Source organism: Drosophila takahashii, chromosome 2R (assembly GCF_030179915.1).
Source record: "Drosophila takahashii strain IR98-3 E-12201 chromosome 2R, DtakHiC1v2, whole genome shotgun sequence".
NCBI classification, from domain to species: Eukaryota; Metazoa; Arthropoda; class Insecta; order Diptera; family Drosophilidae; genus Drosophila; species Drosophila takahashii.
This window is the reverse complement of record NC_091679.1, coordinates 40,919,899-40,932,456: the sequence shown is the minus strand read 5'-3', so window position 1 is coordinate 40,932,456 and position 12,558 is coordinate 40,919,899. Positions and strand designations below refer to the sequence as shown.

The window sequence follows — 12,558 nt, the reverse complement described above, 5'->3', positions numbered from 1 at the left end:
ATATTTGCAATCCTTTCTTCCTCCCTTCCCCAGGACAAGCAACTTCACTCCTCCCGTGGCATCATCATCTCGAACCAGACCCTCGTCCTCCAGGGCATTTCCAAGTCCTCGCATGGCCAGTACTTCTGCAGGGCCAGCAATCTGCAGGGCAGTGTGTCCAGCAACGAGGTCTACTTGGATGTGAAGTGTAAGTGCCCTACAACACACTCACTTAACTTTAGCACTTGAGTTTTGCACAGCTAAAAAAATATATTTAAATATTTTATCATAAAATTTAAGCTTTGAAATACATGATCATGAATTACAGTAAATTATAAAGTTTATCTTCGTATAAAAGAAAATATTTTCTTGAAGGATTAAGTTATGAATATATTTTAAAAATATTTAGGAAAGAATTTAAAGATAGTTTTATACATTCAGATTAATCCCGAATTTATTTATAACCTCTCATTATTTTTCCCTGTGCATCTCTCCAGATCCGCCCGTTTGCAAGTCGGAGTCGACGATTATTCGCGCCGCGCTCAAGCAGACAATCAACATCACCTGCGAGGTGGACGCCAATCCACTCGATAATCTAAATTACAAGTGGCACTTCAACAACTCGCTGGAGAGCCTCATCGAGCTGCCCCAGCTGCAGGCGGGCCCGGGGATCGGGATGAGTCCGGTGATGCTGGCCTCCGGATCGGATTTGAGCGGCGGATACTATCAGCGGAGCAAGCGGAAGCACTCGCACGGAATGCAGCAGCGCCTGCTCCACGGAAGGCACGGTCGCATGGCGGCCGTGAGGTTCGAGGACGAGGACGAGAACGACGGCTACGGGGAGTTCGAGGAGTACGGCGAGGAGGTGGGCCAGCCCTTCACCCAGATGGTCTACTCCAACATGGTGCACAAGAACCACGTGGAGAACAGCAAGCAGCAGCAGCGGAAGCAGCTGTCTCCCCAGCAGCAGCAGCAGATGCCATCCGGCGGTTCGTCCGGAGACATCCACCACGGCTCCTCCTCTTCGTCGTCCTCCTCCTCCTCCATTGGAGGCCTTCAGCTGGCGGAGCGCAAGCGTTTGGCCGCCCTGCACAAGCAGCACCATCGAGGAGGCGTGGTCACGCCTCCCACCACCACCTCGGCGCCCCCGCTGAACAACGTGTACAGCTACCACGTGGAGAGCTACGAGAGCTTCGGCGCCATTTCCTGCGTGGCCAGCAGTCCGATGGGCCACAGTCCGCCCTGTTGGTATCACATCCAGCCGGCAGGTGAGTGAGCAGGACGACAGTCCGAGAGATACAGAGTGCCGGGGAGCCAGGAAATCAGATAGAACGGGGTGACTTTTGATACCCTTTCGGAGGTTTGGTTTATAAAACTACGCAGCAGGGGTTACTGTCTATATGCGTTCGAACCCTATACATATTTCTAGGATAAGATTTGGTTTTAGACATACATCTGTTTTGGAAATATAGTTTACCATTTCTAAAACATAAATAAAATTAATACAGATATCAAAGCTAGCCCCTTGGATTTTTTTCTTGTACTCCGTTTGATTGACAAGCAAATTTTAAATTTTTAACATAAAACAAACCATAATTAATTGTTCAGATTATTATTTTGTTTTGTTGTGTGTTAAAACCAAAAGTGATTAAAAAAATACAAGCTTAACTAAATCTTTTAATACTAAACGGAATTTGAAGCTCAAAATAATTGACTATAGTTATTTGGTGCATTTTAAATTGGAATTAAAATATTTTATAAAAAAAATGCGTATATTTAAATTGTGAATAAAAGTTAATACTGATTTAAAATTTGTAAGGTTTGAAAGCAAATTAAAGTATACTAAATTAATTTAGTTTCTAGGAAATTCGAACATAGAACAAGGCAAATTTAAACCAAAGGTTAACCACCGGTTAAAGTCTTGACTGCTCTCCTTTCGAAAGGGTATGGGAAAAAATTTAATTAATTTCAGATCGAGGCGGCGGGCAAGAGCAAACGGCAAACATGTTGACTCGATTCGGCTGCTGGCTGTTGGCTACTGGTTGTTGGCCTGGTCAGTAGATAATTGTGGCACGCAGCACGTACGGATGGAAAATGGAGAGTGGCAACCGGCGAGTGAATCTCTGAACGTTATTTACATTTCGCCGGACGCCGGGCGAAGTTGCCTCCTGGCAGGCGGCAATTTAACGCGTTGCCCGACGGTTGTCACGGGGTGGTAGATCCTGTTGGCCCAAAGACAGCAAAGCAGCAGAACGGCAACACCAACAGCAACAGCAACATCCACTTGTCCGTCCGACAATCGCCCGGTTTTGTCCCTGACAGCAATAAAAGCCATGTTTACCAACGCCATCTGCATGTTTGCCTGGCCGCCACTGTTGCAACTACTGCAATCTGTGTGCGGCCCGATAATCTGATAATCAAATGCAATAAATTGCCAGGGTACATCATTTATTTATAAAACCTCCGTTGACCATGGCCCAAAAACATGCGACAATTTTGGTGCGTTTGCTGCAGGAGAAAGACTTGAAAGGATATCAGGGAAAGTGTTATGGTTATAGGAAACTATTGAAAATTGAGATAGGAGGAAATACTTTTGGATTAATAAATTTAAGGGTCATTAAAGCCAGAAAATTATCTGAAACAATAATAATAATATCTTAGAATTTAGAAATTTAACTTACACAATAGTAAACATTTATGATTTTTGTAATTTTTCTTTATCAGATCTTCCCGAACCAGTTAAGAACTGCACGGCTTTCAATGCGACGGCCAACTCACTGCAAATCCAGTGCATTCCCGGCTACGATGGCGGCATTCCACAACACTTTCACGCCCAGATATACGACGAACTGAACCGCCAGATCCTGTACAATGCCTCCTACAAGTATGCGGAGTTTACGGTAAAGCGTCTGCCTAGCGACTCGGTGTTCGTCATCCGGATAACGGCAGTGAATGCCCAGGGACCCAGCAAGGTGGCATATCGTCTGCGAGGACGCACGCTTTCGGCACCTTTACTGCGGACAGGTGAGTTTGGGGATAATCAGGGAATCAGAGATGCAAATTTGGCCATACGAGGGAAACAGATTATAGGGAATTGAAAAATTGAATTTTGTATTATTTCATTATAGCTACAATATTCCTAAAAAAAAGTACTTGAATTTTTAAACCAAATATTACCAATATATACATGAAATATTAAAGCAATTTGTAACCGGATTATAATTATATTTATTGAAATACAAATTTAATCAATTCCCTTTATCTAAATGGCTTTCAAAAATGGCAAGCAATACTTTGCCATTAATGTGTATATTTTATTTACCCCTCTGTCTGTTTTAATTGGCCTTATTTGCTTTGCTTTGTCTCTCGAACGAGGGCAGCACTCTCGGCAAATAGGTTCATTGTTCGCGTTTTGTCATTCAATTTTTCACCATTTCCCCCCATTTTCCGCGATTTCCACAGCCTCATCGACGGCGGTCCTCGTGCAACTGACACCCCTGCTGGGCGCCCTGGTCGGCGTGATTGCCACACTTATCCTGGTGGCCATTTGCGTGGTGATCGTTATCAAATTCCGGAGCAAGCGGGGCGGCAGGCGGCATGGGAACGGGGCCGATGCCACCACCACGGAGGCGGACAAGGGCAGTGCCGAGCCGCTGTCCCGCAACATGGGCAGCCACTCCAGCCTCGAGGACAAAAATCCGGATGTGGTGCCCCAGGAGGCCAACAGCGAGGACGAGTTCCACCAGGAGGAGAAGGCCTTCGACCGATTGAATATGGAATCGCAGCGGATTTTGTACACCCCGCCGACGCGGATTAACACCGCCTCCCCGCCGCCGCCCTCGCTGTCGCCCACATTTGGCAAACAGGTGAATATGTGTGCTTTTCCTTTCGATTTTTCGATTCCTGGCTTCAGCGATACCATTTCAATTTTGCATATTGTGAATGGTTTATGCCAGAAGAGAAAACAATAAAAAAAAACAGTGGAATGTTGCCTACATTTTGGCTGTGGATTTAAAAAAAGAGACTTTCATTTTCTGTGATCCAAAGTGGGGTTTTAGGGGCCCCAAATGGACTCCATTAATAAAAACAACATGTTTTACAATTATTTATTGTATTATAAGTTTATTTTTTATAATAATGTCCGATTAGGCTTTATTAGGATGTATGGTTTTTTCAGTTCATCTATATAATATCAAAATTTACACACTTTTTGGCTTCTATTTATGTTTTATTATTAAAATATCCAGTTTATTGCATATTCTATCTGTACATATTATATCACTTAAACTGAGTTCCATACCTATAAAGTAATTTTTAATAAAAATTTTTTATTATTATGACCCAGAAAAGTTACCTCCTCAAGCAACGGCATTTCAAGTTTCGATCTCGTCCTTTCCTTTTCATTTTTGCCGCCAATTAGCCAGAAACCGTAAATAAATTACACAAATTAGTTTCGTTGTTTTCCGCAACAACAACAAGTTGCTGGCCCAACAAAACTTTTCCTCAGTGTCCACATCCAGTACCGTTTTGCTTAAATTTTTATCATTGTTTGGTTTTTGTTTTTTTTCCCCTTGTTTGAGGTTTGGTGGAGAGGAGCGGCATCAAATTTTGATGAGCAAAATGCCAGTTGACGACAGCAAAAGTTCAAAAATGTTTAGCTTTTGTTTAGCTTGGCTTTTTTGTAAATTTCTGTTGGTCTGTCGTCCCTCCGAGTTGAGAGTTCGAGTTCGTAACAAGCTCATTAGAAGTTCCTGGTGTTTGTGTGGGTCAGTTGGCGAACTTTTCGATTAAAAATTGTTTTTGTCAGCGTTCGTCATAAATGTTGAATCGAAAAGGTTTGGGGAAAGTCCTTGTGAAAGTTAAAGCTCGAAAATTGCGGAGCACAAAGGGGAACTGATTATAAATTAAGCAAAAATTAGTTCACTATTGCAAGTGGGAAATGTAATTACTAGGTGTTGGCTTGTTTGTGAAATTTTTTGCAGTGATATTTGGCTTAATGAAATCACAAAATATTTTTTACCTGTGAAAACAGTTGGAAGTTTAAAAGGTTTTATAAATATAATATATTTTTTCATGGTTTAATTCGAATGATATAAATTAATTATTATAAGTGATTAGGTATTTTAGTTATTTTAAATATTTATATTAAGAAAAAGATCAAAAAATTTTAAAAATATAGAATTCATTAAAAAAATCTACAGTGTATGATTTTAGTACCTACTTTAATTTTAATTAATAAATTCCCATTTTTTTCTACTCCTACTTTTCCAGTACGGTGAACTCTCGCTAACCACGAACCCTGCCTTCAGCCTGTACAACACGCCCCAGCGCGCCCCCGCCGTTCAGCGACCCGTTTACACCGCCCCGCCGCCCCTTCTGTCCACGCGGACGCCCCCGAACATCTACACCCGCATTCCGGGTCGAGGGGGTGGTGGTGGCGGTGCAACGGTCACGGCGGCGGGCGGCGGAGTGGGTGGCTATCACCTGCCGGCGTACGAGACCAGGACCTCGCCCACCTCCCCGTACGGATCCACCACCACCTGCACGATGCCCCTGCTGAGCGGCCAGTCCAACGGATCGCTGCAGACGAACGGCAGTGGGCTGGGGGGCGTTGTCCTGGGCGGAGGCGGCGGTGGGGCGTGCAACACCCTGCCCCACCCGGGCAGCCTGCATGTGGGTGGCATTTCGGCGGCCTTGACCAGTTCGGTGACCAGCGGAAACATCACCATCGGAGCGGCCCAGTCGCTGCTCACATCGCCGCGCTCGCAGACGGCCACCTACAGCACCACCCTGGGGATGGGTGGGTTGAACGGCGTACAGTCACCACTCCTGATGAGCGGCGGCGGCGGGAACTACGAAACGGTGAGCTCCTGAGAGTTAGCCAAAGAGGACATCAAGTGCCAGATCGTGTGCATTGGCGGGAGCAGTACGTGCACCACCACCACTTTGGGCGCCGAGCGCACCACCATCGTCTAAAAACAAATAATCAAGATAGATGCACTGATGAGTAGTCAGAGGTAACTGAATCCCAAAATCTGTATTATAGTAGTTAAGCTGCAGTGAAAACTCGACAAGACTTCCATGCAAAAGGAGCAGCGCAGGAGCAGATGGAGAATAAATCGAAAGTGAATCATATATGAATAGATATAGCCTGTGTGTACTGGATTTAGCATTGATTTCCAAACCCGACTAACTGTAAACTGTAAACCGTAAACCACAAAGGAAAAGCATTTATTTAGTTTACTACTGTATCTGTCTTTGTGCGCAAAAGAAATAAGAAGGATATATAACACGAATACTTCAGTGAACATAATGAGCTATGCTTGGGAAATTAACGAAAAAAAATAGTTTAACTTCAAACTAAGAGATTTACCGGAATCGCAACTAGTTAAGCTATAGATGTGTATATATGTAACTCATTTAAGGATCAGGTCAGCTAATACTTAAACTAGTTTAACGACTTAGCCACTTAATGTAGCCTAAACTAAATTGAACTTAGTTAGTCACATTGCGAATCTACGAAAAGACTATCCCCCTGATCATATATAAGTATGGTAAAATTACAGAATTTAATGGCATATCTCTATATCGACATAATACATATAGCACAACACAGCAGCAGCAGCAACCCAAGAACAAAGGAATCTGAAATAGGCGCAAACTATATATATATTATAAACGATACGATACAATACGATATGGTGTGGAATGGAATGGATTATACTTGTGTATGTGCATCGAATCATATTTTGTTAAATGTGGAAGGAAATTTTATAAGCATCTGTTGTCGAGAACTTTATCAAATCTATATAATACGAATATATAAATGATCTGTATGTAACTCCATCATAAAACCGCGCGCAAGTAAAAAATAAAGAAAATGTTCAATGTGTCTCCGCCACCACCTGCCCAAAGAAAAGCCCATTTTCCAATTTCCAATTCAACGTAGTCGCTCTAAGGTCGAACTTAAAGTTTTTCCCATTTAAAGATCACACCCCTCCCACCATAAAAAAAACAAAACAACATGAAAAGTGCTTCTTCAATGACAAAATCAAATTGAATTGTGACTCGAATTATAAATTGGAAAATCGAAAAACTTAAGAATGAAATTTAACCTTGGTTTAAACCTAGCAATTAAGAACTTTCGACTCTACAAACATAAACTTAGGTACATATATATATTTTCTTAATTAACCCTTGATTTGTAAGCGATTTGAATATTTATTTTCCGTGCAAACATCATTACTTTTCATTTAGTTCCCCTTAATGTAAAGCAAATGAAAACTTAATATTGCAAATGAGCAAAAACAAGTGAAAATAAGTGAACAAAAAATAAAGAAGAAAATGTGTATAAAACTGGCTAGTTTTTGTGTTCAAATAAAGGGTGGATAAATATTTGCGGCACAATTAAAACTGGAAATGGAAAATGTAAAATGAAAAATCCCTGACCAAAATGAAAAAAAAGAGTCAGACTTTCTCTGCAGTGGGGTTTACACACATATAAATGTGCGCTCGGACAGCTCGTTTTGCCTGATTTATTTGGAAATATTTTTCATCATTTGTGGGCTGTGGGGGGCCAGAGAATACAGAATACCGAGTACAGAGTACCGAGTACAGACACCCGTAACAAGCCCATTTCACCACAGGACATGAGTCGTGTACGCATATTTGTCCTTTTGGCAGGACACGCAATACACTTTTGGAATTAATTAACGCAACCCCAGACGAAGCCCGAAAACCACTCAACCACCCAGAAACCAGACTCGCACCACCTCGAACCCCAAAGAGAAAACAAAGCAACGACATGTGTGGAGTGTTGCAGGATGGATGGATGGGTGAGTGGATGGAAGGATATGGGCGCTTGTTTGTTTGTCCACATCCTGCGGCGAAACTTGTCACAGACTAATTTCGTGTCTCAGCTCATAAATTGATATTAATGAGCCGCCGGCCCCCATCCACGAATCATTTTTCGCGTTTGCCTAACGAATATTTAACTTTCGGTTTGACGGAGTTCAACTGGGTCCTTCGGTTCGCTTTGGTTTGGTTTGGTTTTGGTCCTGGTTCGGTTCGGTTCGTTAGATTCCCTGACAGTTACAAAGTGGCAGTCAAGTAGATGCGTAATTCGAGCAGGACACCAATGTCCTGCGGCTCCTTCGACATGAGTTGGCATTCAAATGAACATGTGAGATGTGTTTTTTTTTTTCGTTGGGCGGCAGCAAGTTCCTCTACTCATCAGCTCCCCCGAGAGAAACTGACACATTTCGTGTAGCAGCAAATTGAATGAATCATTTGGGTGTTTGCCACAGGAAAACTCTATCCAAATTACAGCAAGTGAGTAAATTCATTAACAGCTTTTTGGGTAATAATTAATAAAGTGGGGTCAGGTTAGGAAATGAAAACTCTTTGTTAGATTTATTCTTGTATGATTACAAGTTGCGTATTCAAAATTAGTCATATGGTTGTTTAATTCAGTTTATTTTAGATTGGCGGAGATCTAATGATTCTGGCTCGGATTCCACTGCGGAACTTACTTCCATCTCCGATTGTGATAAAGAACTCACATTTCTTTCCGATTCGCTATCATCATCTGTGCAGGACACTCTTGAAGTTGATTTTCTGAGCGAACTATTACTTTCTGTGGTTTTTACTTCTCCCTCCTCGGATTCACTGTCATCATCTGTGCTAAATAACTCTCTTAACCGTGCTTTTGTGTACGCATTATTATCTAATTGTTTGGTTTTCACTTCTCCTTCTTCCGATGAACTATCATTATCTGTGCTTGAAAACAGCTTTGAATGGGATTTTTTGAAGGAACTATTATATATTTCCCTAGTTGTTACTTCGTCTTTTTCAGATTCGCTGTCATCATCGGTGCTTATGAACTCCCTGGATTTTGCCTTTTTGAAAGCACTATTATCCAATTCTTGGGTTGCGGCTCTTTTGCGGGATTTTTGAGCGGTTCTCTTCTTGGAGCCAGGCAGTTGATCTTCCTTTTCTTCCATATCCTGCTGATTTTTCCTGCCACGTTTTTTGCCCTTGCTGGAGTCCTTTTTGGGCAGTTCAGACTGTAAAGGGGCGTTCATTATTTTTCTTGTGCGTTCCAGGACCTCCTGCCGCTTGGCCATCTGGTTCTCCCGCAGGATGCGATTCTCTTCCTCCCGCTGCAGACGTTGATCCTCCAGCTGCTGCTGATGGTCCAGATATCGTTGCTCCTGCAAACGAATGCGTTCCTCCTTCGATAACTGCAAATCACGCATGCTTTCTAGTTTATCGAGTAGTTGGTTCATCAAGCTCTGGCAATCGCTGAATCCCTTGGAAGTACAACGCACCGAGATCTCAGTTTGTGTAAGATTAAGGTAGTAAAAGTAGCTGGAAGAAGATATTGTTGATCATCTTTATTAATTCAATAAGGGGTAACTCACTGGTACGCCACCTTAAGCTCCCGTTCGGCTTTTTGAAGGTCCTCCCATTCGGGCAGTGGCAGGGCCAGGATGCGTTTGGTGTCCTCTTCGATGACCAGGGCCAGATTGAACATCAACAGCTGATCCTGGGGAGCCAGGTGACGAGTCTTGAGCAGCAACATCTTGGCTTCGCGGACCTTTCCCTCGCCATATAGAGATTTGGCTAGACAAGCCATCACCTCCACAGAGTTTTCCGGCATTAGGTCTTTTAGGCACATCTTGTAGGTCTGACTGGCCAGCCTGAATTGGCCAAGTTCCAGGGCTACGTGGGCCGAATTTAGGGTGGCCGCGGCGCACTTACTTCCGGCCGCGACAATTTGCCTGAAGACGTACTCAGCATTGGGTAAATTACGACAGGTGGCCAGGGCAGCTCCCATTCCGTTCAAAGCCCACTTGTTTCTTGAATTATTATCTAAACTCTAAAAAAGAATGTATAATAAAATATCAATATGGAATAGTAAAATATATATCTAAAAATGCAACAAAAATGCTAAATAAACAAGGTAGAAAATAATTGATACTTAGGCTTTTTTTGTTCCAGTGTTGGGAATATAATTTTACCCTCTTGTACAAGTGCAAAGCCTTTTCCTGCTGCTTCCGGGCTGATGATTTATCCCCTTTAATCATGAAACTCTGGCATTTTCTTAGACAGGCATTTCCAAGAGCCATCAGAGAGTAGCTATCCTGATTGTTTTCAGGGTTATTCAATATCGCATTGTAACTGTTGAAGGCAGGCTTGTGAAGTTCCAGCTTCGTATAGCAGATTCCCAAATAGGTCCTGGAATATTTAAATATCTGATTAAAAATCGAATTTAGGTTTGGATCTATTAAGGACCCACTTGGCGGTTAAATTATTGTTGTCTGAGGACAGGACATCCTTGAAGTGATCAATGGCTATGCTTAGCTTATTCTGTTGCATCGCCATTATCCCCAATCTCATATAGCTGTCGTAGTACTTGGAATATTGTGCGATAATCGATTGGTGTTGCTCCTCAGCCAGGTCGCTCCTATGGAGATCCTCCAGAATGCGACCACGATTGAATAGCATTATTGGCATATCCCCCGTCCTGCAATTGCCAAACTGCGAAAAGGCCTGGTCGAGTGTAGCGAGTGCCGCCTGTGGCTGTTTGGCCTTCTGCTGAGTGGCTGCCAGGTTATTCAGTGACTCGATCGGGATCTTCAGGTGTCCCTGGCCCAGGTGAATCCTCCTGGCCTCGTGATAGCAATTTATCGACTGCAAATAGAGCCCCTTTTGCTCGTAGGCGTATGCCAGCATTAACCAGCTGTCAATATCCTGGCGACCGGGCTTCCTTGTGACCACCTTGACCAGCATTTCAATGGCCCTATCGATTTGTCCCGGGGATCTTTCCCTGAGATATGTTTTAGCCAGCAGGCGCATTGCACTGGACTCGTTGGGCCGGAACTTTAGGAATATTTCCAGGTATCGCTTGGCCCTATCGACATCCCCGTCCCTCAGGTGCATTTGAGCAAGTCCCATTTGGGCAGGAACATATCCTTCTGGTGCCAGTCTCACCGAGTTGAGGTAGTAAATCCTGGCCAAATCGAACTGACCGGTTGCATGGAGACTCCTCGCAATCTGATAGCAAGTATACGACTTTAGCTCCGGATTGTCGGTGTTCCTATGGGCATTTCCAGCCAAAATAAAGACCCTCTTGTGATTACTGCTGAAATAGTAATGGGTGGCGAGAATGCTTAGTATCCTTGGATGGCGCTTGTTCATTTCGTAGGCTGCAATCAGCAGATTCATGCCCTCTCTATAGAAATGCTGATCTCGTTGATTCATTTTCAGAAGGGCCATTCCCAGTAGGGCATTCTGGCATCGCCCATTGTGCCGAAGGGCCAGCTCAAAGAAACGACGGGCACTGTCCAGATCACCTATCCTCAGGAAACAGTGCGCAACGCCAATGCGAATATCGCCGGGTCCTCGCGGCTGTTTCGTTAGGACCGTCTTAAGGTAGCCCTGCGATCCCACGAAATCCTGGCGATTGTAGGCCAAACAAGCGCGACCAATCAGGGCCAGGATATTGTTCGGCTTCTGCCGGAGAACCCTGACAAACTGGTCATCTGCATCTTGGGCTCGGCTCTCTGACAACATCAGGGCGAATCCCTTAACCACCTGGAAGCGAATATCTTCAGATCGCTGGGAGACATCCAATATTCGAATATAATTGAAGGCCTTAGCCCACAGGACCTGGCGACGTTTGCCCAACGCCTTGTAGGCCATGTAGGTAAAGTAGGACGCTAGCAGGACATAAGCCTTGGCCAAATCGTCCCTATAGCATCTGTACGGTGTGGTACATTTGGTAATGCCTGCCTCCAGAAACTCCACAAACTTATCACCTTGATGGAGGGTGTAGTAATTTACCTAAGGAAAATATTTAGTAAATATATTATTTCAAGATATATTGTAAAATTAATTAACAAACTTACAGCCGTCTTAAGACAATTGCGCAAAGACATCCCCTCCATGGAAGGAAGATTTTCTTTTGCTACACCGGTTACTTCCATTTTTTGATAGTCACTGAAAACTTTTGACGGAACAATTATTTTCATTGACAAGTAACCTTAGGGTTGATTAATCCTATCAAAATACAGAGAACCTCATGCAGGGTTGCCAGCATATAAAAATATCGATACATTTTTAGAACCTTTAAAACAAAAGAAAATAATTCTAATTATCATATCGATAATGGTAATGTTTCTATAACTTCAAGAAAGTATATCCAACGCAGTTAATTTATATACATTATTTATTTCTTATTATTTTTAGAAACGAATATATTTCTTTAAAAAAGGTTTAGGTTTCTTAAAGAGTACGAAATAGCCCTAAATAAACCATCAAACTTACCTAATATCAATGGCCTCTTTTATTGATTATCCTCAACTACTTGAACAATAGCCTGTTCAATGTCAATGCCAGGGTTACAATTGAAAATCACTTCGATGACGTAAATTACAATGACTGCTATCCACTTACGCTTTCAGTTTGAGCGCAATTATTTCATGATTCCGCTTCCAATCTTTTTCCAAAGCTCTTTGCTCGCATTTTTTGCTTGTCACCAAACTTGACCCAAAAGGTGCAAACAATCGAGCTCTC

At 42.9% G+C, this 12,558-nt stretch overlaps 2 protein-coding genes across 4 annotated transcripts in view; one reads left to right on the top strand and one right to left on the bottom strand.

Annotated features, from left to right (window-relative positions):
- The window catches only part of side-V (sidestep V), an 88,147-nt gene extending 80,812 nt beyond the window's left edge, over positions 1 to 7,335 (top strand). For both annotated transcript variants that reach the window (XM_070213099.1, XM_017150402.3), the window contains exons 10-14: positions 34 to 187; positions 477 to 1,247; positions 2,704 to 3,003; positions 3,442 to 3,845; positions 5,251 to 7,335. In XM_070213099.1, coding sequence (XP_070069200.1) covers positions 34 to 187; positions 477 to 1,247; positions 2,704 to 3,003; positions 3,442 to 3,845; positions 5,251 to 5,853 — 2,232 coding nt within the window. In that variant the 3' untranslated portion in view covers positions 5,854 to 7,335. The remainder of the gene's footprint in view (positions 1 to 33; positions 188 to 476; positions 1,248 to 2,703; positions 3,004 to 3,441; positions 3,846 to 5,250) is intronic.
- A 1,033-nt stretch (positions 7,336 to 8,368) lies between these two features.
- LOC108063317 (RNA polymerase-associated protein CTR9 homolog) lies at positions 8,369 to 12,497 on the bottom strand. 2 transcript variants are annotated; one of them, XM_070213609.1, is made up of 6 exons: positions 12,310 to 12,497; positions 11,892 to 12,109; positions 10,280 to 11,826; positions 10,002 to 10,218; positions 9,402 to 9,859; positions 8,369 to 9,348 (listed from the first exon to the last, which is right to left on the bottom strand). In XM_070213609.1, the coding sequence occupies exons 2-6, from the start codon at positions 12,012 to 12,014 to the stop codon at positions 8,448 to 8,450; spliced, it is 3,246 nt and encodes a 1,081-aa protein (XP_070069710.1). In that variant the 5' UTR covers positions 12,015 to 12,109; positions 12,310 to 12,497; the 3' UTR covers positions 8,369 to 8,447. The 2 variants fall into 2 exon arrangements, with proteins under 2 accessions (XP_070069710.1, XP_070069711.1); XM_070213610.1 differs by lacking the exon at positions 12,310 to 12,497 and having other exon boundaries at positions 11,892 to 11,989.
- Positions 12,498 to 12,558: the final 61 nt, after the last annotated feature.

Coding starts and splice junctions, on each gene's coding strand:
- LOC108063317 (XM_070213609.1), bottom strand. CDS start 12,014: ATGAAAATAATTGTTCCGTCAAAAGTTTTCAGTGACTATCAAAAAATG. Junction 9,860..10,001: donor CTTTGCACTTGTACAAGAGG/GTAAAATTATAT, acceptor ATTCTTTTTTAG/AGTTTAGATAATAATTCAAG. Junction 9,349..9,401: donor GAGCTTAAGGTGGCGTACCA/GTGAGTTACCCC, acceptor ATCTTCTTCCAG/CTACTTTTACTACCTTAATC.